At 40.3% G+C, this 27135-nt stretch overlaps 1 protein-coding gene across 37 annotated transcripts in view; it reads left to right on the top strand.

Moving 5' to 3' along the window:
* The first annotated feature begins 1540 nt into the window (after positions 1-1540).
* Positions 1541-27135, top strand: part of PCM1 (pericentriolar material 1) — an 88643-nt gene continuing 63048 nt past the window's right edge. For 8 of the 37 annotated variants that reach the window (XM_043546126.1, XM_043546125.1, XM_043546135.1 and 5 more), the window contains exons 1-10: positions 1702-1860; positions 9889-10002; positions 10677-10922; positions 13006-13278; positions 13931-14101; positions 14291-14407; positions 15736-15909; positions 17904-18081; positions 22161-22270; positions 23094-23310. In XM_043546126.1, the coding sequence (XP_043402061.1) occupies positions 9907-10002; positions 10677-10922; positions 13006-13278; positions 13931-14101; positions 14291-14407; positions 15736-15909; positions 17904-18081; positions 22161-22270; positions 23094-23310 (1582 nt within the window). In that variant the 5' untranslated portion in view covers positions 1702-1860; positions 9889-9906. Of the gene's footprint in view, positions 1861-2154; positions 2674-9888; positions 10003-10676; positions 10923-13005; positions 13279-13930; positions 14102-14290; positions 14408-15735; positions 15910-17903; positions 18082-22160; positions 22271-23093; positions 23311-27135 lie in introns of those variants that run through there. The other 29 variants (XM_043546140.1, XM_043546136.1, XM_037897678.2 and 26 more) reach the window with 15 other exon arrangements.

Below are 27135 nucleotides of genomic sequence, written 5' to 3'. Positions count from 1 at the left end.
TTAAACTGTTTCTATTGCAGTCTAAATAAAAATAACTTCTCACACTTGATGACTGATGTTATGATCCTATGAATATGCCATGAATTTAAAATCTAAAAAATGTTTCATATCTTTTATATATAACCATAAACAAGTAAACAAAGGGCACAATCCCAACAATTCTCCTTTCTTTTTAGGACACCTATAATGCAGCTAGATCAGTGGTTCTCAAACTTTTGTATTGGTGACCCGTTTCACACAGCAAGCCTCTGAGTGTGACCCCCCTTTATAAATTAAAAACACATTCTTTTTAATATTTAATTCTACTATAAATGCTGGAGGTGAGGCGGGATTTGGGGGTGTGGAGGCTGACAACTCATGACCCCCCACATAATAACCGTGCAACCTCCTGAGAGGTCACAACCCCCAGTTTGAGAATCCTTGAACTAGATCAATATGCAGTACTAGTAGCTGAAAGCCTGTATTATCACACAGGTGTAATTCATAAAGTCGGGTGGTAAAAAAGCTGAAAATGGTTGAGAATTTAAAAACTGGATGGTAACAGATTGCAAATCCCAGTGATGATTGAACCTGCTCATATTCTAACCAAAATTAGCTCTCTACCATACTTGTTGCTGTTTGTCACTTCACATAGACTTGACAGACATTCTGGTCTTCAGAGTGACACATGTAGAAAGTGACAATCCTGGAAGATTTGTTTTGATTTGTGTGAGTGGTGAATAAGGTGAGAGGGTGTGAGTTTGAGGCAATTGCATGGGCTAGTTGTATTGTTTTGAAGAATTGTGGCATTTAGGCCCTGTAATCTACTACGTGTGCAGTCTCCGCCAGACAACCCATGGGACTGTTGCATGCACAAACATTAGCGGTTGAATAAGGGTGCGGCAATTAGTTGTGTTACATCAGATTTCACAGTGGTGTTGAACTCTTGGCATGGAATAAATACATATTTTATATACTATAGCTGTCCATGGCACCAGTGTAATTATAAAGTCAAAATGGCTGAGAACTTAAAAACTGGATGAAAACAGACTGTGAATCCCAGTGGTGATTGAACCAATGACATGCTGAACAAAAAGTGCGCTCAACCCTGTTTGTGATGCAATGGGAACATCTCTCTCAGCAGACACTCCGGGCTTTAGCGACAAAATTCTTCACCCTTATTGGAGCACTGTGACCAAAACAGAATGAATGCATCTGATGAAGTGAGCTGTAGCTCACCAAAGCTTATGCTCAAATAAATTGGTTAGTCTCTAAGGTGCCACAAGTCCTCCTTTTCTTTTTGCGAATACAGACTAACACAGCTGTTACTCTGAAACCTGTCAGAGGAGACTACACTTCCCAGCATGCATTGCGATCGGAGCGTGTGTGGGTGTGTGTCTCGCTCTCTCTTCCCCCCCTCCCTCCACACCCACCCATAGTCATCCTCAAGACCACTGACACTACCAATCCCACCATGCTCTGCTCCTTAGTGGGTAGAACTAGCTTGGTCACGCATGGCATGTCGGGATTTATAGTTTTGGTTATTTTTGAGGCACTGGCTCTATTCAGCCGTCCCAGGTTTCCCGCCAGGAATGGAGTGAGCGGAATAGCGTGAAAAAAAAGCGCGCTGTTCCGGCCGTCAGTCACGTGCTCTTACGCGCCGCGGGGGGCCGCGCGGAGGAGCATCTGCGGGGTGCGTTACTAAGTAACGGTGTGTATCCATCCGCCCAGCCCCGCCTCCGCGTACAGGGGAGAACCAAAATGGCGGCGAAGGTGGCCGTTGAGGCTTGCGTGTGAGGGTCTCTGTCCCCCCCCCCAACCCCGCGACCAACAAGGCCCGGTCGGTGCCGCAGGGCCCAAGGTAGCAGTGCTGCTGCCAAGGTAACACCGCTGCCCCGCCGGGGTCTGGGAGCCCGAGTCCGGCGGGGGGCGGGCCTGGTTGAGGGCCCCGATCTCAGTTACCTGGAGCTCCTCCCAAGGCGGGATCCTTCCCCAGGGCAGCCCCGATGTTATTCCAGCGGCGCCGCCGCCGCCGCATTGTTCCCCTCCTCCCGGCCCCCATGGCCTTTTCCCTGTCGCTCCCCGCGGGGAGTCCGCCACTCGCTGCCCGGCCCGCCGCAGCGGAGGCGCCGCGGAAGGGAGAGCTGGGACGGGCCTGTGTGGAGCCCTTGGCCTTCGCAGCCCGCTCGGCCGGGCCGGGCACGGCCCCCGCGAGACGGGGAGAGCTGCGTGGCGCTCGTCTTGCCCGGCCAGTGTCGCCGGGTCCCGGCGGACAAAGCGGCCGCCGACGGCTCGCTCTCTCACGGAGCGGGGTGGGGGGAGGCGCCGGTTCTGTGCAGCGGCTCCTCGCTCCAAGGTGCCCGGCCAGCTGCGCCGGTCGTTCCCGCCGCGTGGAGGGGTATTGGGGGAGGGTATGTTGATCGTTTCTCCGAGGAGACGCTGCGCGTTCATGGGCAACGGCCGCCCGACCGCTTCCCCGCCAGCGGCCCTTGGCGCGGAGCCCGCCCGCCGGCTTTGCCGCTGGGAAGGAGCGGGTCCGCCCTGCTAACGGCCTCCCCACCTTGCAGCGTGACCCACCCGAGCGGTTGAGGCCGCAGCTCGGCTCCTCCATCCCCGCTGGCGGCAGCAGGAGGTGGAGGGGGCAGGAACTTTCCTGCGCTGGGGTCTCGGAGCGACTGAAGGGCAGGCAGGCAGGTAGGTCCTGGGTTCTATTGCCTGGGCCTAGAACAGCGATCGTAATGAAAATGGACTTCAGCTGGGGCCCTTCGTGTGCCTGGCCGCTCGGTATGGAGCGTGTTTAAGGGCCACTTATTATGCTAGAGCCGGGGCTTCTCGGTACCCCCCTCCTTCCCCACCCCCCACTGGAGGGACATCTCGCCGTCCAAGTAACATTCCTGCCGCAGTGTTTTTGTTCACAGTTGTTTGTGATACGTGTGAGGATATGTTTCAAAGTAGCAGCCGTGTTAGTCCGCAAAAAGAAAAGGGGAGGACTTGTGGCACCTTAGAGGCTGACAAAATTTTATTTGAGCATAAGCTTTTGTGAGCTACAGCTCACTTCATTGAATGGTTGTCAGCTGAAAGAGATGAGAGAACTATTTCTCTGGGATTTTGTTTGTTTACATTGTGGGTTGGCAACACTGCTTTAGTCAGTTTAATGTATAGCCAGCTTTCTCAGTTGCCTGGATCTCCCAATAGCAACAGAATATGAAGGCAAAACTGGAGATTAGAAGGGGGATTCATGAAGTGTCTGTGGTACCTGAAATTACTTTTAATTTACCTTTTTTAAGGCTAGATTTTAAATTCATGTTGTCCCTTTTTAAAATCTCTAGTTTTCAGAACTTCTGAGTTGAAGATTGTGCAGAATATTTGATTCCCCCCACAATCAAATTACAAATGTTGAACATTATGAGCTTTTACAGCTCAAATGGATACTTTAAAATTTGACAAGAGACTGTTTCATAACTTGTCGGAGTCACACTTGAAGTTGTAAGTGTGCATAAAATAAAATAAAAGGCCTAAAGTAAAAGGTTACATCTTGGCATTGGTTTGCTCTGGTGTCAAATGTTTACCTGACTTGTACCTTTACACAATTTGTTTATTGCCAGTATAATAGGATCAGCAGTTTTGATATTGGATTGTGTTAGATCTATACAATACAAAATTGATGGTATGGATCATGAGTGCAAGTCCTGGTAGAATGAGGAGTTGGTATGTTGGCTTTCTGTGGCTACTTGATGATAAAAATGAGTGAACATTCTCAACTTTAAATTTTTGGAATTGTTTTTTAAATTAGCTTAATGACCCATTTTTCTGATAGACTATCTACTAACTGCAATGACCTGATTTTTTTTTCTTTTAAAACCTTTAAAGGGTAGGAACTATTTTCTTCTTTGTTAGTGCTTCTAAGGGGCTCTTCAGCAAGGGAGATACTGACCAATGGGAAATCGTGAAACTGAGTCTATGCGAAGTGTCACGGAAAGCCAGAGAAAATAAACATAAAAGATGTTAATGTGGCTTTTTGGCCCGAGGGCCACATGTGGGTTGCAAAACTTTATGGAAACTCAGGTAGGGAAGGCTGTGCCTCCTGAAACAGCCTGGACCCCGCCCCCTCCCATTTCCTACCTCCTGACTGCCTCCCTCAGAACCCCTCACCCATCCAACCTCCCTGCTCCTTATCCCCTGACCACTCCCTCCTGGGACCCCTGCCCCTAACTGCCCCCCCGGCACCCCACCCCCTATCCAACCCCCCCACTCCCTGTCCCCTAACTGCCCTGCCCCCTATCCACACCCCCGCCCCCAACAGGCCCCCTGGGACTCCCACGCCTATCCAACCTCACCAGTTGCCCACCCCCGACATCCCCCGAACCTCTGCCCCCTCTAACCTCCCCCTGCTCCCTGTCCCCTGACTGCCCCGACCCCTATCCATACCCCCACCCCAACCGCCTCCAGGACTCTACCCCCATCCTACCCCCCCTGCTCACTGTCCCCTGACTGCCTCAACCCCTATCCACACCTCTGCCCCCGAGACTCCCACCCCCTATGCTGCTTCCCATCCCCTGACTGCCCCCACTTCCCCCCCCCGAATCTCCACCCCATCCTCCCTGTCCCCTGACTGCCCCCTGGGACCCCCTGTCCCTTATCAAACCCCCTACCTCTGCCCCCTTACCATGTTGCTCAGAGTGGCAGGAGCTTGCAGCCCCATTGCTGCACTGCCTGGCAGGAGTGGCGGACCAGAGCGCCGCCAGCGGCACAGTGTACTGAGGCTGCGAGGAAGAGGGAAAAGCAGGGCTGGGAGCTCAGGGGCCAGGCAGGATGGTCCCGCAGGCCATAGTTTGCCCACCTCTGTGCTAGGAAGTAAAGTGAAAGAAAATAACACACCAAGAAAAACTGAACTTAATTTCACGTGCATGACATTTTATTGAATTAACTATTCGAAAAGAGCTGCATGTGTTCTCAGTTAAAACAAACGAATCAGAAAAAAGAAGTTGGAAGAGTTGTGTAGTTCAAACTCATCTTGGTGAAAAATATTTTATCTCAAAGTAACAAGTAATTTGCATCAATTTCTAAGAATTGATGTGAGTCCAATAGGGATGCGGATTTATTAGAAAATGTTTTAAAAACAAATGTAAGAAATCATCAGGATATGATAAGCTGCCTGGACCATGATTCAGCAAGGTGCCTAAGCATCTGCTTAAATTTAAGCATATAAGTAGTCTAGTTGATTTAGTGAATGCTATAAACCAGGATTAAAAGTCCCAGTGCCACCAAAATATTGGTAAATAGGAGAGAAGAGTTACTTAAGATTTCAGAAGTTTGCATAGGTGTAGCTGACTTGATTTTGGAGTCTTACTTAAGTGGAAATACTCAATCCTTACAGGAGTTTTTATGTAGTAATAAAAAATGTATCTGGTGTGCGTCTTTCTTCTGTTAGATGCTAAGATAAATATTGCCCATTGTTTTTTACACTGGAAAAAAATGGCTGTTGTGATGTAGTCTTATACTAGACTTAGACAAATTGTATAACATCATAAGGGAAGAATATACTTACCCAGTTTGATTGTAAACCAGATGATCTTTAATCTTGCCAAGATGAACTCGTTATGGCCAGTGATGTAGGTCAGGATAAAATGGTTGTTACACTGTCAAGCCTGGCATATATTCACTTGGTGGATTTGCCCTTAACTGCAAAACGTATTCTCTGTTTGCACTTGGTGTTGATGGAGCATATTGATTTGAAATGAGGTCTCTATTAAACGATCTTTAATAAAATTTTGGATGACATACTGTTTTCCTTCTCACTTGTACACCTTTGGTGGTGACATCTGCTTGTAGCACCAGGTGCACTGCCTTCTCTAGTTTAGGTGATTATGCTTTTGCGTGGCAAAGTTTTTACTTTTCCCATCAAAGTCACTGTTTAGTCCTTTTTTAAGCATCCTTTCCTCCCTCAGATTCTTGAAATACCCTTGCAGGAAAGTCCATCAGTAGTATGTCTCTGCTGCTCCTGCTCAAACTTCTTTCATGTGGTGCCAGCAACAGTGTTTTAGTGCTGTTAAATGTGACTAATGTACATTTTAGGTGTGTGCTCACCTTGATTTATCAGAGCTGTTGTCAGTTGATCTTGTCAGGTCTCTTAAATATACTGTGACACACTCCTTGCAGAGCCCAGAGCCAAAAGCTACTGTGTTACCCCTCTGCCGCAGCAAGAGACACCTTTGGTGGATCTGTCCGCTCTTTGCTATCCCAGTCTGTTCTCCTCATCAGCAAACTTCTTGAGACTCTGCCAACCTTGACATTCAGTGAACCGAGCTGCACAAGGGCTTCTCTCTGCAGTGTCAATCCCCAATCACTGAACAGTCACCAAAATTATCAAGTCTGTTTCCTTCAAAGAGACATGAAAGCCAGTTAGTTTATCTGAGGACCCACAATTTAATACACAGGACTGAAATGATTTTATGGTAAAACTAAAAATAAGTTTATTAATAGTGGATAGAAATTTAAGTGATATTAAGCAAGGATAATAGAAACTGATTACAACTACAAAAAAGCTTTCTAGTGTCTAAAACAGGCAATTTCTCACATACAGTCAGTTCTCTTAGTCCTCACCCATGTGGCTGGGAGACCTACTTTTCACAAATTTAAAGAGCGCTGGCCTCTTTGTCCCTTAAGTGATGGATAACTAGCATGTTCTTTTGCTGCTCCTTATATTCTCCAGAGTTCGTTATCTTTGCTTCAGGAGCCATGAAGAAGACCCCCCTGGAATTCAGACTCTGGTCCTACTGTATGTTTTTGAGCAAGCTGGTGCCTTCTTCCTGCTGTTTGATCATTCTGTTTACCTTACATGCAACGTACTTTCATTGTGTTTTGCTTGCAAAGCCTGCCCACATACATTGCTTTGTTTAGGACAAACCAGTTTATCAGTTTTACAGTAACTCCTCGTTTAACGTTGTAGTTATGTTCCTGAAAAATGTGACTTTAAGTAAAATGATGTTAAGCGAATCTAATTTCTCCATAAGAATTAATGTAAATAGGGAGGGTTAAGTTCCAGGGAAATTTTTTTCACCAGACAAAAGACTGTGAGTGTGTGTGTGTGTGTACATACTCTCACTCTACAAGGCAGCACAAATGGAGGGAAGGGAGACAGCATGGCAGACAGAGACATACACCCTGTGTGTGAGAGCGAGTGCGATGCACATTGCCTCTTTAAGTACGCTGACCCCGTTCTAAGTACATTGCCTTTTTGAGTAGATCAGCAAGTTTAGACAGCTGCTGCTGCCAGCAAGCTCCCTCCATCCTGAGCCCTGTCGTGTGTGTCCCCCGTCCCCCTCCACTCTATGGAGATGGGGTAAACAGTGGGGAGGGGGACACCCTCACATTAGCCTCCATCTTTCCCCCTGCACAGCAAGCAGGAGGCTCCAGGGAGCAGCTCCAAGTCAGAGGGCAGGAGCAGCACATGGTAGTGGGTGGAGGGACAGCTGAACTGCTGGCAGTTGATAGCCTGCTGGGCGGCTGCGCGCACAGGGAACTTAAGGGAGCGGGGAGCTGATGGGGCATGGGGGGACTGCTGGTCCACCCTGGTTCCAAGCCCCCACCAGCTAGCTCCAACCGGCTGCTGGTTCTGCAAGCAGTGGACAAAGCAGGCGGCTGCCAAACAACGTTATAAGGGAGCATTGCTCAACTTTAAACGAGCATGTTCTCCAATTGATCAGCAGTGTAATAACGTTAACCGGGATGAATTTAAATGAGGAGTTACTGTACTTGGATTGCATGGTCTAAATATATTTTAGTAATTTATTTCCAGCACACGTACGTAACTCTTTACATTCTAACTGTACGTGCATCATGCAAGAATATTAATGACTAGAGTGTCATCAATATTTATATGGTACCTTACAAGATATTCTTTGGATAAATATTGTAACAGTGTGCTTTGTGTAGTGAGTTTGTCAGGCCCGGCAACAGTTGTAGGTAGATGGGCATTGAGGGGCTCATAGAGTCACGTTTACCTCCGCTATCAAAAAGATAAGTCAAAGATAGTTTTGCTTGCAAACCTTGTAATCTGTTTAGTGCTTGTTCCTTCTATGGATTTAGAAAACTGTTTTCAAAAGTAATACATGCTTATGATATTTTAAATTTTTTTGTTTTGTAAATTAGCCTAGCTATGCAGTTTGTGCCTAGGCAGAGGTGAACCAGGGATTTGTTTACACATGAAGTTTTACTGCTTTAACTACATCAATAACAGTGAAAGTAGTACAACACCCTCATGTGGACGCAGTTAAATGAGTATAAAAGTGCTTATATTGGTAGAGTTTATTCCTGTACAGGAAGGGGAATGCACTATCCTGATATAAGGCACCTTTTTTGCCAGTGTAAGTACATCCACATTAGGTAACCATAATATTTACAGTGGTGCAACTTTCAGACGTAGACCAGGCTTAATTCTTCTAGCATCAATCCTAGATGGATACCAAGAAATCACTTTGGTAGCCAACTTATAAACACAGATGACCTGTGGACATATAGTGTGCTTTTTCTGTGATGTGAAAATGTGTTTTTTGGAATTAGTGGTCTCGGATGGGGACGAAAGCCTGACCCACTAGTGTTATATACCTTCTGGTTTTTTTGGTCTCCTATCTGAGCTACTAAGTTCTGACTAGCACCAGAAGAAATAAAATAACACCACATTGTATTGCATAAGATAGCTTCAGAACATGATCCTAATTTTCACCTGACAGCTTGGGCTATGTAGGAAAGTGATTACTTGCAAAAGTGTGTCAGTATTCCATTTCTGTAACTGAATGTTATGTGAATATCAGTGTGGGTGAAAGGAACTGGTTTCCTGCTCAACCCAGCTAACATGTGCCACGGCTTCCCGGACTACAAATTTATTTTTGTGTTGTGCATGCTTGGTATCGCAGCACTACAGTATATGTAATTACACATAGTTTGCGATCTTTCATACCAGCGCTCAACAGGATAAGCTAAGGATTCAGCTTTAAAAAGCTATTATATTTTTCTCTAATTTTCTTTAGCTATATGTAAGTAGGTGTTGCTTGTATCAAAACTAGTTAAACTCAGGCAGAAGTGATTTCCTTAACTATTGATAGAGTGAATTTAACTTCAGATTTGTTTCTAATGCAGACCCTTAGTTTATCTTATATTAGCCAAACTATTTCCTTGCTAAATACACAAATATAGTGGTTCATATGTTTTTATTTTTATATAAACCATATTTAGGATAAACCCCAGGGCATTTTCTAATTAAATGTTTGTAATTTGTGGTATAGCAAGGAAAAGGAATTCCTCTTACTGGTTGTTAGCTAGTGTCCCTTTCAACGCTCTGTTGGGATATATTTTAGTATTGAATAAAGGGCATTTTGCTTTGGTTACGTTCTTTATAGGAAACTTTTAATTCTTGGAAGACGTATTAGACTGACATCACTGTGGGCCTGATGTTACTGTATTGCATTCTTTATAGTGTTTCCATGAACTAAAATTTCTCATTATACCTTTGTGCTCTTTATTGCACAAGGTGAGGCATTCTAAAATATTTTTAATTTGTACTGTTCTTTTATAATAGAACAATTTTAGAAAGTAAACCTCATAGTTTATTGACAACATCTGTGAGAATGTTTAGTTTTAGCACCTGTCTTGATTTTTCTCTGCATTGCTAATATTTATGGATTTTAGTGTTTCATAAAATACCTTTGTAAAATATTTTTCATAATAGCTCAATTTCCTAGGCTTCTGAGGAACTGCATATAATTTTCTATGGTCTCATTTACTTCATGAAAAGTGCATAGTGCTGAGTTTGGATTAGAATAATTTGTCTTTAAAGAAAAGATCTCTAATTTTTAGTTGCAATGGGAAATATGCTGCATTAAAATAGGTTTAACTATAATTTTTTTATAGCATTTTTGACTGCATACCATGGCAACAGGAGGTGGTCCTTTTGAGGAAGGCATGAATGATCAGGACTTGCCTAGCTGGAGCAATGAAAGCTTTGATGACCGGCTGAACAATACGGTATAATTCATGTTAACTTTTTAATTGTCACATCATACTGAAGGTGAAAATTGACATGATGGATAGATATGAAACCATAAAAATTGGCAAACAAAATACTGTAGTAGTAGTTGTTGCTTACATTCTGTTCATAAAACTAAATACATGTGTCCAACTGAAACAAAAGTTAGCAAACAAATAAATGTATGATAGATTAGAAAGTCATATGCTGTTACGAATGATCATCTCTGGTCAAGAGATGGCCTATCAAAACTGAGTCACAAATCTAGCTATGTATAAATCATTTTGGGAGGTGGAGGGGTGCGGGGGAATGAGACTGTTTGTTTGAAAGCCTTAAGTGGGAATTTTCCCTCAAGGTTAAGCATTATAACCCTCCGAAGACTGAGTGGAAGAAAAATGCTAGTGTAGCTTTGTTTCAAGTGAACGAATACATCTGAAGACAAAAAAGGTTAAGTGGACCAAACTTCCTGTCAGAGAACTTATTATTTGTGCTTTAGAAAAAACTATATTATCCAATTTGATTTTCAAATTATTGCGTAAATACAAGTATGTTTTGACATTTTTGTGTTTTTCTGTAATTCTAAAATAGAATCAAACTTCAATTCACTGAAGTAAACCATATCTTTTTTCACTAAAGAGATAATGAATATGCTTTTTTTTCTGCTTTTCTGAAGGACTGGGGGGGTCAACAGAAGAAAGCAAACAGGTCTTCAGAGAAAAACAAGAAAAAATTTGGTGGGGAAGGTGAAACAAGGCTTACTAATGACATATCTCCAGAGTCCTCACCCGGAATGGGACGGCGGAAGACAAGGACTCTTCTTAGTTTTCCTCACACTAGATATATGACTCAGATGTCTGTTCCAGAGCAAGCAGAATTAGAAAGGCTTAAACAAAGAATAAACTTCAGTGATCTGGATCAGGTTTGTGGATATGTATTTTCAAAAATTGTATAAATGTGAATATAAAACCACACAGACCTGCTAAACTGTCTTTATTAATCTGACAGACTTCAAAAGGAAAGGTTTCAGAGTAGCAGCAGTGTTAGTCTATATCTGCAAAAAGAACAGGAGTACTTGTGGCACCTTAGAGACTAACAAATTTATTTGAGCATAAGCTTTCATGTGCTAAAACCCACTTCATCAGATGCATGCAGTGGAAAATACAGTAGGTAGGTAGGTAGGTAGATACACACAGACGCACACAGAGAACATGAAACAATGGGTGTTACCATACACACTATAACGAGAGTGATCAGTTAAGGTGAAAAGAAAAGGAGTACTTTCTATTACCAGCAGGAGAGAAAAAAAAAAACCCTTTTGTAGTGATAATCAAGGTGGGCCATTTCCAGCAGTTGACAAGAACGTGTGAGGAACAGTAGGGAGGAAAAATAAACATGGGGAAATAGTTTTACTTTGTGTAATGACACATCCATTTCCCCATGTTTATTTTTCCTCCCTACTGTTCCTCACACGTTCTTGTCAACTGCTGGAAATGGCCCACCTTGATTATCACTACAAAAGGCTTTTTTTCTCTCTCCTGCTGGTAATAGCTCACCTTAACTGATCACTCTTGTTATAGTGTGTATGGTAACACACATTGTTTCATTTGGGGGGGGGGGGGGGTTGTGTATATATACATACATACATCTTCCTACTGTATTTTCCACTGCATGCATCCGATAAAGTGGGTTTTAGCACATGAAAGCTTATGCTCAAATAAATTTGTTAGTCTCTAAGGTGCCACAAGTACTCCTGTTTTTTCAAAAGGAAGGACTTTGAAAGTCAGTGGCTCAAATAAAAAATGTGCATTGACGTCACATAGCAAATAATAGTCCAGATTCTGAACTGGAAAAAGTGTAGAAAAATAAGAAAAATACATATATTCTGGATCATGGTGTCCAGATACCTTCTGGTAGGTCAGCTACTTTCACTAGACCGCATACCTGAAGGTTGGCGTATGGTGTCACTCGGTAGTGTAATAAATTGCAGTTCTCCAAATGAGTATTTCTCTGTGTAACACATCTGTGAGGGTTAGAGATTATTTAGTACCTGCCAGTCTTGAAAGTATTTTCTTGAATGCATTTCTTCCTGGAGTAATGTAATTTGAGATTCTGACCCTGGATGGGGTGCCTTGTGGCAGAATGGAATGTCATGCTTTTTTCTACACTTCTTCCCTAAATTTTTGCTGAATTTTTTTTTTTCAATTAAAACCGTGACGATAAAACCTAGTCTTTATGGTTGTGACGATAACCTGGGATAATGTGACCCATTGCTTTGCAGTCTTCCCAAATCTGAAGACAGACTACTCTAGAGCTTCTGTTGCTGCTCTTAGCTTTTCAAGGAACAGTAGAGTGGAACTGATATACTTAACGTCACGGTTGCACACAGAGTTCTGAATAGCATCAGTAAACATTCCAGCCTAGTAGTGGCAGAAGAAAGCTCTGGAGCTACGGATGGGGGAGGATAACCAAAAATGCAGTCTAGACTAGGGTAGAAGATCTTCTTCCGACACAGCAAGCAAGAGGCTATATAGGAATTCAGTATCAAATGTTCTTTGTTCCAATTCAATAGTCAGGAGGCTATGGGGATAAGTAGCTTCTTTCTCATGCATTTGGAAGGGAGATGTGGCTTCACATTATCAGGCATGAAGTTGGAGTTCACAGCAGGGTCCAGGGGCAGCACCCTGATAGGAATTCTAGAAGTCTCCCTGTCATTCCCAATACATTGGTTGGAAGGTCAAGTTTCTGACCAGAATCCACCTGGTGGAGATGGTTTTAATCATCTTTAATCTCAGCCGTCAGCTACTAAGTTTAGTCCTCTGGCTAGGAGGTGAATCTCTTGGTGGTCGTGATCCCCCCCCCCCCCCCCCCCCCCCCCCCGGCTATGCCCAGTAATGCCACATGATGGTACCACTCTGTTCAACTGTGAACTAATAAAAGTAGAACAATGTTTTTAAAGGAATATTTAAGTAATATATAATTTCCTTTGGTTTGTTTTTATGTAGAGGAGCATTGGAAGTGATTCTCAAGGCAGAGCAACAGCTGCTAACAACAAACGTCAGCTTAATGAAACCAGAAAACCATTCAACTTCTTACCACTGCAGATTAACACTAACAAAGGCAAGGATGCTGCCACAAGCCCTCAAAAAAAAGAAACTGGTGGATCATCACAATGTAAAGAGTTATTTGCATCTGCTCTAAGTAAGGACTTCTTGCAAAATTATCAGGTGTCTGTTCAAGAAGATGGAAGAGGAGAACCTGCTATGGATAGTAGCCAGGTATTGTTCATGACTCAGTGTATTCCTATTGTAATCTCTTCCTCCTAAAAAACTGTAACTTTCAGAAAATGTCTGATTTCATTGTTGTGTGGTAGACACCCTGATGAAGCTTCCTAGAAAGTTTCATTAATTTTTAAAATTAATTCCAAATGGTTACTAAGATGGTTTATATTTTGCTACTCTTAATTGTTTACAAAGTAACTTGCTTCGGAATACATGAAATGAGATTTAAATTAAACTACATGTGGGAATGCTTATGATCACATAATGCTAGTAACTCTGCATACTGAAAGAGAAGCAGTCTATTTAATACACCACTTTTAAGTCTAGAGATTGATCTGATTACCATTTTAATGGTTTTGGTAATTTCTGGGACCAGCATACAAATTGTGACATAATGTTTAGAGATATGAGCTCAATGGTGCACCTGGTATCTGTGACAGAAGCAACATTAATCCTCAGTCTTGGAACTTTGTGCACATGTTGAAGTCAGTGCCAATTATAGGATTGAGGCCATACACTCTAGTATGTCACCTTTCATTTTATTTACCTAGGTGTGTGGTATAAATTAAATTATCACCCTCATGTCTTGTGGATAACAAATCAAAACTATTGATTAACTTACTGAATAATTTCAATGTCTTCTCTGCAGATTGTGAGCAGACTAGTTCAAATTCGTGACTATATTGCTAAGGCCAGCTCCATGCGGGATGATCTTGTAGAGAAAAATGAAAGATCTGCTAATGTTGAGCGCTTGTCACATCTCATAGACCATCTTAAAGAACAAGAAAAATCCTATCTGAAATTTTTGCAAAAGATGCTTGTAAGTTTCAGAGCCTTAAAAATAGATATGTCTCTCTTAAGCAATGTGAGAAAACTTTAAGGAATCAATCATTGGCATTTTGATGGTACTGCTGGGGGAGTTAACTTCAAGATACAGTGCCGTCCATAATAATTCATTTTTACTACCACATTTATATAGCTTTTGATTTATGCCGCTAAAATATTTCAGGCTAGAGAAAATGAGGAGGAGGATGTTCGGACTATAGATTCAGCTGTGGGATCTGGTTCTGTAGCTGAGAGCACATCGCTAAACATAGATGTGCAGTCTGAGGCTTCAGATACCACGGTAAGCTGCTTTTAGTAATTAAGGTGCTAGAAATGAAGACTTGTTTTTTCTTTTCCTGACTGATACTTGATAGTATTGTTAATCTGAAATTCAGTTCAAGGAGACTTAAACCCCCCCAAACTCTCAATGATGTATATTTTTAAAAAGTTTGTTTTTTAAAAGCTTCTGTTGTAGCAGTTTTACTTTTTGATGGCTTATGAATCTTTTAAATAATTCTAGGGGTTAAATATGTATCTGGCCTATTAATGCAGAAAGGACTAGTTTTCAAAGCTGTTTTCGGTAAGTGGTGTGCTTCCAGTACTGGGGGAATTGAAGGGTAATGGAAGAGTGGAAATGGTTCACTATCATGGGTTGTTGCTATAGAAAGCATAAGTATATTTATAGTGGTACCATAAAAAGCATTGCTCTAGGACGGGGGTTCCCAACCTCTGTCATTGGGTGGGCCACCTCTTATTAGAGTGTCTTATGGACTCTGGCATTTCTACATATACACTCATGATTGCATAGACCATCTCCTCTCCCATTTGTGATCACATAACTTTCCTGTAGCAATTTCAGCAGTTGCTTACGTGGAAAAGAACGTTGAATTCTTCCTAATTTTTTATCTCCTTTTAAATAAAATTTAAGCATCTGTGTATATGGCATTGGCTCTTTGTTTCCAGCCAGCATGCTGTGGACCATCAGCAAAGTGCTCCACAGACTATGGGTTGGAATGTGTGTTCTGGGAAGTTAAAAGTAGTGTTTAAATAAAGAATACAGAGGTACTTGATTTAAAAGTCAGAATGAAACCAGACAGTGTCTCAATCTAATATCAAAGTCCTGCAAGATGTTCTTGTTTTTATCGGGTCTTTCAGAATGATAACATTGTAGAGATTAAACATCTACATCTAACTTTTTTTTAATGTTGTTTAAAATGTGAAAAAATAACCAATACTGATAGAAATATATATCCATGTAGAATTCTCGTAAACAAAGCTTGTATCTTGTTGTTTATACAGAAAGCGTATTCTTTCATTTTTATGTGTGTGGCTTTTAAGAATTTTGGAATCAGGTTTCTTTTATAGTATAGTTTGAAATATTAAAAGTAGTTCTCTATAATTACATGGTACAGTGATATTTGGAATCCTGTCATTTAAAAAAATAATTTGAATAAAGGAAATTGAAAATACAGTAAAATTAATTAAACAAGAGAAGACTTATTTGAAGTAATAGTTTGCCATATATAATAAGTAAGACACAAATGAACTAGGTAAGCAATGTTATAGTTTAAAAATGCATGTTAAACAGGAGTGTGTTCTAAATCTAACCTACTAAACTATTTAATAAAGGAAGTATCTTTTAGTCTGAAAATTCGGCCCTGCATTGAGGACAAACTAGGGAATTCAGCTTCACAAGGACAGGTTTCAGACATTGACGTTACAACAAGTCCAAAAGGGAAAAGTGACAAAGCTGCTCTGAATGGCAGGGAAATCTGGCCTATTAGGATTGGATTACCCTCACAGGTACTCTTCAGAATATTACCTTGGCAAGTCTCCAAAATAGGGTCTGTACTTGCTAATTTTCTTTTTCTTCCTCAGTTCCTTTGTTGCTAAAGCGCTTTAAAACATACTAATTATTTGTAATGAACAATTACTTTTTTCTCTCATTCTTTTCATACAGAAGCTTCTGATGTTTAATGCTTTAGTTACCACTATAACAATAGATCTGTCTGTCTTAACTGTGTTTGACTAAATTTTCATTGAATGTCTCTTCTTCTTCATGTTGACTTGTTTTGGGAAGTGGAGATTTTATTAAAATGAGTTTTTACTAATCTCCTCCTCCAACCCAACATATGTTCTTTTTTGATTAGTGAGGGGTATAAATCTAACTCTATGTCCAGCTGTTTAAAAACTGCGGATTGAGCTGAACATGGTTTACCCCTTAAAACATTGATTTTTGGAGATTGACATTTCTGATGCCTAGGCTGAGAAGGAGTTGCTCACTGCGTTCTGGGATCCACACTGTCTGCTAGGGGGGCAAGAAGCAGCACCCCAGCTACAAAGTTAATTTACTGTCCATTAAAGTACTTGACCTTGCCTTTTCCAACAACTTCCAAACTCTGTGGGAAGTACCTCTGCAGTAGGGCCAAGTACTTTAATATATTCAAGCATATTCTTCAATGTAGGAATTTTTCACAATTCAGATACATAATTGCTTACAGTAGGCACTCAACACTAGATGGCAGGTGAATTTTTTTACTTTAGGAGTAGGACTTTCAGCTTGGCAAATATTTAAAAATTCATAATGCTGGTATTTTTGTAGTCCATCTTCTTACTGTGAAAATGCAGTTTCAAACTTGATGCAGAGTTGTAGACTACATATGGTTTTATGGAATGAGAAACAATTTGTTGCAAAATTGTGTGGTGAAAGAGAAAGCTTTTGAGGTGAGTGAATCATTTTGGACCTTGAATCTTATTGAGGCAGGGTTCAGTGGTGCTTCTTTGGGTTGGCAGCTGCGTAACACGTACTTGTGAACAGATGATTCAGTTTCTGTTTTCGCTCTACGCTGGACTGTTAAGCCAGTATAGGAAATGAAGAGGATCAGGTAGATATTTTTAAAAAGTGTTTATTGCAGAGACTCTTTAAAACAAGTTCAACACCAAACAGAAGTCTTTGCTTTTTTGCTATTTTAATTCAGTATCTTGAATTGCATTTTATATCCGTCAGGGATTGAGGGAAGGAGTACTCTTATGGCTTTGTGGTTTATATGCTTTTTGTGTTAATGAATTTATAAACAAAGTGTAGTTAAAGGAAGAAACGTGCAAGTTCTTAATTTTGTAATCTGCTTGTGGAAGGTGCTGAGTTGGTAAATCCGAAGACAAAAGAACGTTACTTATCTGCAAGGCATTGTGCAGCATGGTTGTTGGCAGTAAAAGCTTTTTCCCTAAAAGGACTCAAACTTAGTCTAGAAGAACTTGCTTTAAGTGTGAAGAGATGATAGTTAAGTATTCACCTCTTTACACTTCTCAAGACTAACAGTTCAGGTTTTCACTGAGCTGTTAAGGTTCTGCTTACATTAAGATACTGTATTACTATTTTCAGAGTAGCAGCCATGTTAGTCTGTATCTGCAAAAAGAAGAGGAGTACTTGTGGCACCTTAGAGACTAACAAATTTACTAGAGCATAAGCTTTCGCGGACTACAGCCCACTTCATTGGATGCATAGAATGGAATGTATAGTAAGAAGATATATATCCACACACATACAGAGAAAGTGGAAGTTGCCATACTTACAGTTTGGATGGCAACTTCCACCTTCTCTGTATGTATATATATATCTTCTTACTATGCATTCCATTCTATGCATCCGATGAAGTGGGCTGTAGCCCGCGAAAGCTTATGCTCTAATAAATTTGTTAGTCTCTAAGGTGCCACAAGTACTCCTGTTCTTTTTGTGTATTACTATTGCAGTGTTATCAAATTCCACAGCTGTGATGGTATCCTTTATTATCTTCCAGGCCAGAGACCCCCAGCAGGAGGCTAAAGAGGAGCTAGAGAATTTGAAGAAGCAACATGACCTGTTAACAAGGATGTTACAACAACAGGAACAGCTGAAAGCACTTCAGGGAAGACAAGCTGCTCTTCTTGCTCTGCAGCATAAAGCAGAGCAGGCAATTGCTGTCATGGATGATTCTGGTATGTGGAAGGACAAGAGTATGTAATGATAAATTGATATATTGATTGATTTAAATCTGACACTCTGAATTAAAAAAAAATAATATTAAAGTATAAATGTACTGCACAATTAAAAAAAATGTTCTGGATATATTCTTAAGCTTGTACATTCTGTGCCTTATATAAAATACCTGTAATATTTGGAATATTACTGCAGGACTGCCATTTGGTGGGAGAACTTAGTTTAAATATTTTTAATATGTTATTAGGTAACAAGGCTACAAACTTAAAACTAGGGCTGTCGATTACTCGCAGTTAACGCAGGCGATTAACTCAAATTAATCGCAATAAAAAAATTAATCGCTATTAATTGCCGTTTGAATCACACTGTTTAAACAATAGAATACCAATTGCAATTTATTATATATTTTGGACATTTTTCTACATTTTCATATCTATTGTGTTCTGTGTTGTAATTGAAATCAGTGTATTTTTTATTACAAATATTTGTAACGTAAAAATGGTAGAGTATTTTTCAATTCACCTCATACAAGTACTGTAGTGCAATCTTTGTCGTGAGTGCAGTTTACAAATGTAGATTTTTTTTATTACATAACTACACTCAAAAACAAAATAATGTAAACCTTCAGAGCTTACAAGTCCACTCAGTCCTCCTTCTTGTTCAGCCAATTGCTAAGACAAACAAGATTGTTTACATTTAGAGGAGATAATGCTGCCCTCTTCTTATTTAAAACGTCACCTGAAAGTGAGAACAGGCATTAGCATGGCACTTTTGTAGCTGGCATTGCAAGGTATTTCCAAATTGAGCGATTGGATGAACAAGAAGTCGGACTGAGTGAACTTGCAGGCTCTAAAATTTTACATTGTTTTATTTTTAATGCAGTTTTTTTAACATAATTCTACATTTGTAAGTTCAACTTTTATGATAGATTGTACTACAGTACTTGTATTAGGTGAATTGAAAATTACTATTTCTTTTCTTTTTTATACTGCAAATACTTGTAATCAAAAATATATAGTGAGTACTATACACTTTGTATTCTGTTGTAATTGAAATCAATATATTTGAAAATGTAGAAAAAACATCCAAAAATATTTAAATAAATGGTATTCTATTATTTTTTAACAGTACGATTAATTTAATGTTTTTAATAGATGGACAGCCCTACTTAAAACCATAAGTTCCTTCCTGGTACTTTGAGATGAGCCACCAAAGTTTACTTTAAAAACTCAAAAATGTATTTTTTTAAACCTTTCTTATATAAGGAAGAACAGAACAATTATAAATTTGATTACCGTATCTTAACCAAATATAAAACTAGATTTCAGATTCTAAAGAATCTGAATTGTAGACTTGCCTCCAACTGTTAAACAACATCACAACCACTATAAAGATAAGTTAAGTGTTGTTCCATTATAAACCTGTACTTTAATACTTCCTTAACTTTGTCAAAAGAATCGTTGGGGTTGGAACTTCTCACATTTGGTCTCTGCCAAAAGATAAATTATTTTGGAAAGTATGAACAGAAGTGGTTTGAGATCAGCGTTAAACAACCTCTAATGATAAATGATTTGAAAGTTAGATGGTTATGGTCTCCGATCTGCTTACCATCCCCACAGAATGTGTACCATGCTTGTTTAGTAAATTTCTAATTGGGAGAAAATCATTTTAAAATTGTTTTGACTTCAAATTTCCCTTTGCCTAACTTCTGCCTGGTTGTTTTTAGAAATGGAGTGCATTGCTTGTGACATCACACACAAGAATAGCACCAGCAAACTGACAAGCAAAATTGTAGCCTAGGGCTCTGCCTGTAGTAATTGGTCTCTTCCTGTGACCTCTCCTAACAAGCCAGCTTTGAGGGGGATAGAAGGACCGTACAGGATGGTTTTGCTTTGAGATGGAATGATGCTCCAGGCAGCTAGTAGAACATAAGAACAGCCATACTGGGTCAGACCAATGGTCCATCTAGCTCAGTATCCTGTCTTTCGACAGTGGCCAGTGCCAGGTCAGAGGGAGTGAACAGAACAGGCAATCATCAGGTGATCCATCTCCTGTCACCCATTCCCAGCTTCTGACAAAGAGGCTAGAGACATTCAGAGCATGGTGTTGCATCCCTGCCTGTCCTGGCTAATAGCCATTGATGGACCCATACTCTGTGAACTTACCTAATTCTTTTTTGAATCCTGTTTATAGTTTTGGTCTTCACAACATCCCCTGGCAAAGAGATGCACAGGTTGACTGTGTGTTGTGTGAAGAAGTACTTCCTTTTCTTTCTTTTAAACCTGCTGCCTATTTTCATTGGGTGACCCATACTTCTTGTGCTTTGTGAAGGAGTAAGTAACATTTCCTTCATCACTTTATTCACATCATTCATGATTATATAGATTTCTATCATATCCTCCCTTAGTCATCTCTCTTCCAATCTGAAAAGTCCCAGTCTTTTTAATCTTTCCTCCTAGGGAGATTGTTCCATACCCTTAATCATTTTTGTTGTCCTCCGTACCTTTTCCAATTCTAATATATATAGATAATAAGACAGAAAATATCATAATGTCACTATATAAATCCATGTTATGCCCACACCTTGAATACTGGCTGCAGTTCCGGTTGCCTAGTCTCAAAGATAGAGCATACCATGGTTCTGGGGAAGGCATTTCTTCCTTGCAGGTCTTCTGAATCAGCTTCTGGGCATCTTCAGCTCTGCCTTATGGTGTCTTTTGTCCTAAACAAACTTCCCAGTACAAGTAGAAATCTGAAGTTCTATACTCCTCTCCCCTACAGAAATAACCTCTCTTCATAGGAAGAGGAGGTTGTGGACAGAGGAGAAGCTTACTTAAGTTAGCCTTAAGGAGAGGCTTATTCTCTGTTCCTTGGTGCTACTCTTATTTGTGTCACATTTGTCCTGGTGATACTCAGAGCAGCATCCCACTAACCCTTGTGTTGAAAAAGGTAGAAGAAGCCGGGACTACGAAAAGGAAAAAAAAAGTTCATGTAAAATTAAATAAATGTAACATTTTAAAAATCCAATTAAGGGTTTACTAAACAAACGATTCATGTGAAGTTAAAAATAGGCCAGACACCCATACTTTGGTATGGCTAAAAATGGTGGATATTTAAGGTCCTGGTCTGTTTTGACAAGTGACTGTTTTTAAAGTAGTATTGTAGAGTTCTACATTTGTCTTGATTTCCACATCAAACGTATTTTTGCAAGTAAAAATGTGCCTTTTTTCCTAACTGCCAGCTCTGCAAATCAGATTTGAATGTCAAGATAAGGTATTTCCTTCTAGCATACCATGGTCAGTAAAGGTTCTGGAGGCCAAATTATATTATTGTCTTCGACTGTAACTGACTGGAACACAGAGTTCTGTTGATATATGAGAAGTATACTATCCAGCTCGTTGTTCTTAGCTGTGTTGGTTCTGCAGGGACATATAGTTTTTAAACAAAACAAAAAACACAACAAAAACTGAACTTAACTGATTTTTGTGGGGGGGAAAAACAAAAAACAAACCCCAAACACAAAAGGAACAGATCTGCTGAACAAGGTACACTTTTGCATAGTCAGTTTTCGCAGTGAAATTGTACATTGATTGAGGCTATGTCTACACTACGCTGCGGACCTTACAGTGGCACAGCTGTGCCGCAGTAAGGTCTCCTGTGCAGCTGCTCTTTGCTGGTGGGAGAGAGCTCTCCTGCCAGCATAATTGAACCATCCCCAACAAGCACCCTTAGCTATGTTTGCAGGAGAGTCTCTCCTGCCGACATAGCGCTGTCCACACTAGCACTTTTGTTGGTGAAACTGATGTTGTAGACATAAGCCCAAGTGATGATTTCTTTCTGGGGTTGGGAACGGTTTTTTTTGACATCTGTTTTTCTAAGGATTACTTCAGAAGTTTGTTTGATTTAAATTTCTATAATGTGCTCACAGGATTTGGTTAGTTCAGCTGAAAAAATAAGATAAATTTGTCCAACCAGTGCTGTATGTTAGTAGATATGGTATATACTTATTTTGAAATCTTAAACCATTTTCTCTAATTTACCTTTTAGTTTAATGTTTTGGACTTACTGTTTTGTGTAGTTGTAACAGAGACAACAGGTAGCATTTCAGGAGTGAGTCTTACATCTGAACTAAATGAAGAATTAAATGAGCTAATCCAGCGTTTTCACAATCAGCTTCATGAATCTCAGGTAACTTTTTTTTATATAGTGTTGCTGTGTATATTTTAGTTCATTTTCCCTATAAGGGTCTTAAAAATACTAGAATAAATAGGTTTATTTACAAAGCTATTCTGACTTAGTTTTCAGTATACTTTCTCACACAGTGAGAGTGATTGCTGTTTGATAACATTTTATTAAATCTTCGGGGCAGTAATATGCAGTTTAAAAGATTTTGTTTCTTAGATCTTGTTTCTGTGATGCACAAAATTTAAGCTTTTTGTATTGCTACCTCTTAAATGTCTATACTTGTCTGACTTGCTGAGGTATGGTTTCTTCTAATTATGTTTTCAATAACATGCCCTGTAGGTTACTTGCATAACTCATAACAAGAATTGTATGTATGGCCACAGGTTTAAGACACAATATTCAGTTAAAAAAACCCTACAATGTGTTTGAAATTTATTATATGTAAACCTTAACTGGATTTGATTGTAAAGTTTTTTTTGGTTTTGCTTTTATTCCAATTGATGCTTTCTATGTTTTACTTTGGATGGAAGCGGTTATTCATTGACTGTTACAAGCTTAGTGTCAGTTTATACCTGGTTCTTTCTTGGAAGCCAAGAGCAACAGTTCCACATCATAGTACTAGTTATTATGCAGTTGGAATTATATAAGAGCTAACTATTGTTTAGTTTGAGAACCTTGGTTTTCTGTTATGGAGCTCTTAGCACTAGCCTTTTTAAGAAGTTAAATGAGGTATTTTTTGACTTTTCTGGAGTTGGGAGAGGTAATTAGCAAATTATTATGGCATCTTCATAGTACTTGTAGTAAAATGAAGTTTGTTTGTTTTTAGACTCAACCTGTGCCAGATAATAGAAGGCAAGCAGAAAGTCTTTCACTTACTAGAGAGATTTCACAAAGTAGAAATTCTTCTATGTCACAGCACTTATCTGATGAGAAAGCACAACTTTTTAGCAAGATGAGAATGTTGCAGGGTAAAAAACAAAAAATGGACAAGTTGTTAGGAGAACTTCATACGCTTCGTGACGAGCATCTAAACAACTCCTCCTGTAAGTAAATGTATGCAGAACTCACTTTAAACTGGATTTGTTTAATGTAGTTTATAGTCCTTTTGAACATAACGTGCAACTAATGATTCAGAATTGTCACTGATCTTAGTACATGGAAGTATTGTTTGTAGTATTGTTGTAGCTGTGTTGGTCCCAGACATGATGGAGACAAGGTGAGGGAGGTAATACCTTTTATTGGACCTGTTGGTGAAATGGACTTGCTTTCAAGCTTCATACAGCTCTTCCTGCAACACATGTGAACCTCTTATAGTTAACCATCTGTCCCACCTTGTATTTAGCTTAGACAGTCTGGTTACCTTCTCCAGACCTGAGGAAAAGCTCTGTGTTTGAAAGCATGTCCCTTCCACCAGCAGGAATTGGTTCAGTAAAAGATATTACTTCACCCATCTTGTCTTTCTCCTGGAAGTATTGTCATTTGTGTAGCTTTCAATAATAACAAATTTTAGTTAAATGTTTCCTTTTTAATGTAGTGATTTAAATACAGAACAAGGAATGTTTTTTTTTCTGTGGTAATAATCTTTTGCTTTATAGTATTATGAAAGTCCACCAAACTGATTTAGTGAAGAATCTGACTACAGAACTCTGTAACTGTGGAAATACCCAATGTTACAGACAAAAAGTGCATTTTAATGTGATTTCTTCAGTAACTTCCCCCAGTGTCTTGAAAATAATTAAATTTACTTGCTTTCTTAGGTTAAAATGATTGCATTGAACCTCAGTGATAGGTTGCTCCCTCTGTTAATAGCAATTTTTGTGGCTAAGTTCCTGAAATGTTTGGGAAGGTTTATACTAACAGAGATCTGTAAAGTTTAACCTTTGTGCTTTAGAATGGCTAAGACTTAAAGGGACACAGAGTTAAATAGTTTCAGTGCTATGCCTTGCCCTGAATTCCTGGCCAACATTTGTGGTGTTAAAACTCACTGTCCTATCTTGTAAATATTTGTCTTCTCTCACTAAAAGGCCAAAACAAATGGTAAAACTGAATATATAGGGACAAACAATGAACTTTACTGTATACACACTTCTGTCAAATGCATACAGTAAATTAAAATTTTTTTTCTCTAATCTTTGTCATTTTATGTTTTGTAATAAAAGGTAAAATTTCATTTTCGAAATTTTATTTTCAGTTCTTTGTTCCTTTAATATAACTGTTTTTTAAATTGGCATACTTCCTAGGGAATTTTTTTTTGTTTGCTTATTTTGATCTACACACTTGGTATTTAGTTCTTTTCGTACAACAGACGGGAACTTTACAGTTGTACTGACTGACTTTTCTCGTTAAGTTAAGTTTGCCTGCTTCTGCTCCTCACATCCTCCGTGACTAGCTGTTTAAATGTTTGAGTGGCTTGGTTTCTCTCCATGTGGCAGTCTTGTCTTCCTCATTGTCCTGGGAATAATATTCTGGCTTCTAGTTTTCTTTAAGACACAGGTGTTAAAAACTTTGTAAGGGCCCAGAGGTTTCAGAAACTTGATTCAGGGCTTTTGTTTCAAGGTTGGGTGATCCAGCAACAGAGCTTTAAATGTGACTTTGAAGATGTAAAGGTGCCTAGGATGAGGATCCTGCCCCTGCCAAGTTTTCAGGCAAGGTTTTCTGCTTTAATTATGGGAGAGACTAATTAATTCACTCCTGAATAGAAGATAGCTGTTCACTGTTCCTGGCCAATGGGAGCTGTGGCAAGTGGCAGCCAGCATGTCCCTGCAGCCTGTGCCACTTCCTGCAGCTCCCATTGGCCGGGAATGGTGAACCACGGCCACTGGGAGCTGTGGGCGGCCGTGCCTGCGGACAGTCAATGTAAATAAACTGTCTCGCGGCCAGCCAGTGGATTACCCTGACAGGCTGCAGGTTGCCCACTACTGTCCTAGAGTTAGGTTGTCAGATTTGAAATATCTGTTCACGTGAAGAAGGCTAGCTAAAAGATAGCCACTGTTGGCAGTGCCAGATTCCAGGCATCAGATTTCCAAGATCTGTCTGATTCTGACATGGCCTCTGTGGTTCCATCATTGAATCCCAACTTGGTTTCAATTTCAACTTCAAAGACCAGAGGTGCAGAAGTGAATATATTTTGCTGGATCTGGTACTCCCCAGGTCTGTGGGGCCAGCTTCTTCCTACAGTCCTGTTCTGAAGGTCATCTTTAGCTCCAAAGAGATTATTTACTGTGGTGGCTAATGTGCACCATCCTGGTTCTGAATGCTCCATGCATCTGCGTGAGATGCTAATGGCTACGAGGAAGATACAGGCTTCTTCAGTTCTGTGTTCTGCTTCCTCTTCACCTTAAAGTAGAAGAGCAGAGGAGCTTTGTTAGTCTTTCTCCAGAGAAATTTATGCCACCTCCTCTTCTGAAGTCTCCTACAAGGGTCTCCAGGCAGAGCTTTCTCACCTTTTATTGCTCTTCATCTTTGGATTCTGTTTATATGTCTGGTGAGTTCCATAGAGGATCCGAAGTCGGATCCTCAGTGGGAGGAGGATAGAGGAAGAATTAAGAGACCTGATTTGTTTCCCCTCAGTTTGGGTTTCCCTACTCCAGTGTTGTTCCTCCTCTTGTGGGCAAGTAACTGGATCCCAGCTACTGGAGAGACTGGCAATCCTGGTCTCAGTGGCCTCACTGGATTCAATCACCGGACTTTTTAAATTACCGCCTTATTAGATGAAGAGGCAGTGTTTCATTGGTTAAGTGTTTGGTGGCTGAGCAATCCTTGGATCCAGTTCCATCAGATCAATCTGTAGCTCAGACAGTGCTTTTCTGAAGAGCAGGATGAGGAGATAGTGCCTCTTATTGAATGAGAGCAGATGGATACAGACTTCAATCTGTATTTGTTACTTGATGAGCATGTGAGTGTTGCTTCTGCATCATCTCATTTTGAGGACAGTTTGCAATTTCATGACCTGGTGGACCACATGGCATTCACATTGAACTTTTACCACCTTTGACCGTGGACGAAAATTCTCACCTGATATTTGATGTTCTTGGGTTTGCCTCTAGGAATAGAATATCATTGCCCATGCAGGATGGTCTCCTGTAGCCTGCTAGGACTGTTTGGATGATCTCTGCTTCCTGTCCACCTATTTCTAAATGAAAACCAGATGAATTGTATGAGATAACCCGGGAGGGGGTGTGGTGTGTTTTTGTTGGTTTGTTCATTCACCCTTTACCTAATTCACTGGTGGTGGCTGCTGCCAGTAATAGGCTTAGGTCCAGTCAGGCCCATCAACTATTGGTGAGTGAAAGGGAAAAAAGATCTGTGTTGTTTATTTTTCCCCTTCTTCCTCTTCTCTTGGTATTAATGAGGCTAATTACTAGGTGCTCATGGCCTGTTGCCAATTCCATCTGTGAGGAAAGATGACTGCATTTTGTTCAGGATTTGTCAGATAACAGAAGGCTGACAAATATTATTTTGATGGAGGCTCAAACTGTGGTGAAACATGCACTCAGGCTTCGTCTGATGCTTCAGACTCTGCCACTAAAGCATTGACATATACAGTTACCTTAAAGAGATGTGCATGGTTTCATTCCTCTTCATTGACTCTGGATACCAAAATTTAAGTGGAAGATCTTCCTTATGATGGGGGATGGTCTTTTCAGCAACAAGATCATAGAATCATAGAATATCAGGGTTGGAAGGGACCCCAGAAGGTCATCTAGTCCAACCCCCTGCTCGAAGCAGGACCAATTCCCAGTTAAATCATCCCAGCCAGGGCTTTGTCAAGCCTGACCTTAAAAACCTCTAAGGAAAGAGATTCTACCACCTCCCTAGGTAACGCATTCCAGTGTTTCACCACCCTCTTAGTGAAAAAGTTTTTCCTA

The sequence above is a fragment of the Chelonia mydas genome, chromosome 4 (assembly GCF_015237465.2).
Source record: "Chelonia mydas isolate rCheMyd1 chromosome 4, rCheMyd1.pri.v2, whole genome shotgun sequence".
Lineage (NCBI taxonomy): Eukaryota > Metazoa > Chordata > Testudines > Cheloniidae > Chelonia > Chelonia mydas.
This window is presented reverse-complemented; position numbering and strand designations above follow the sequence as displayed.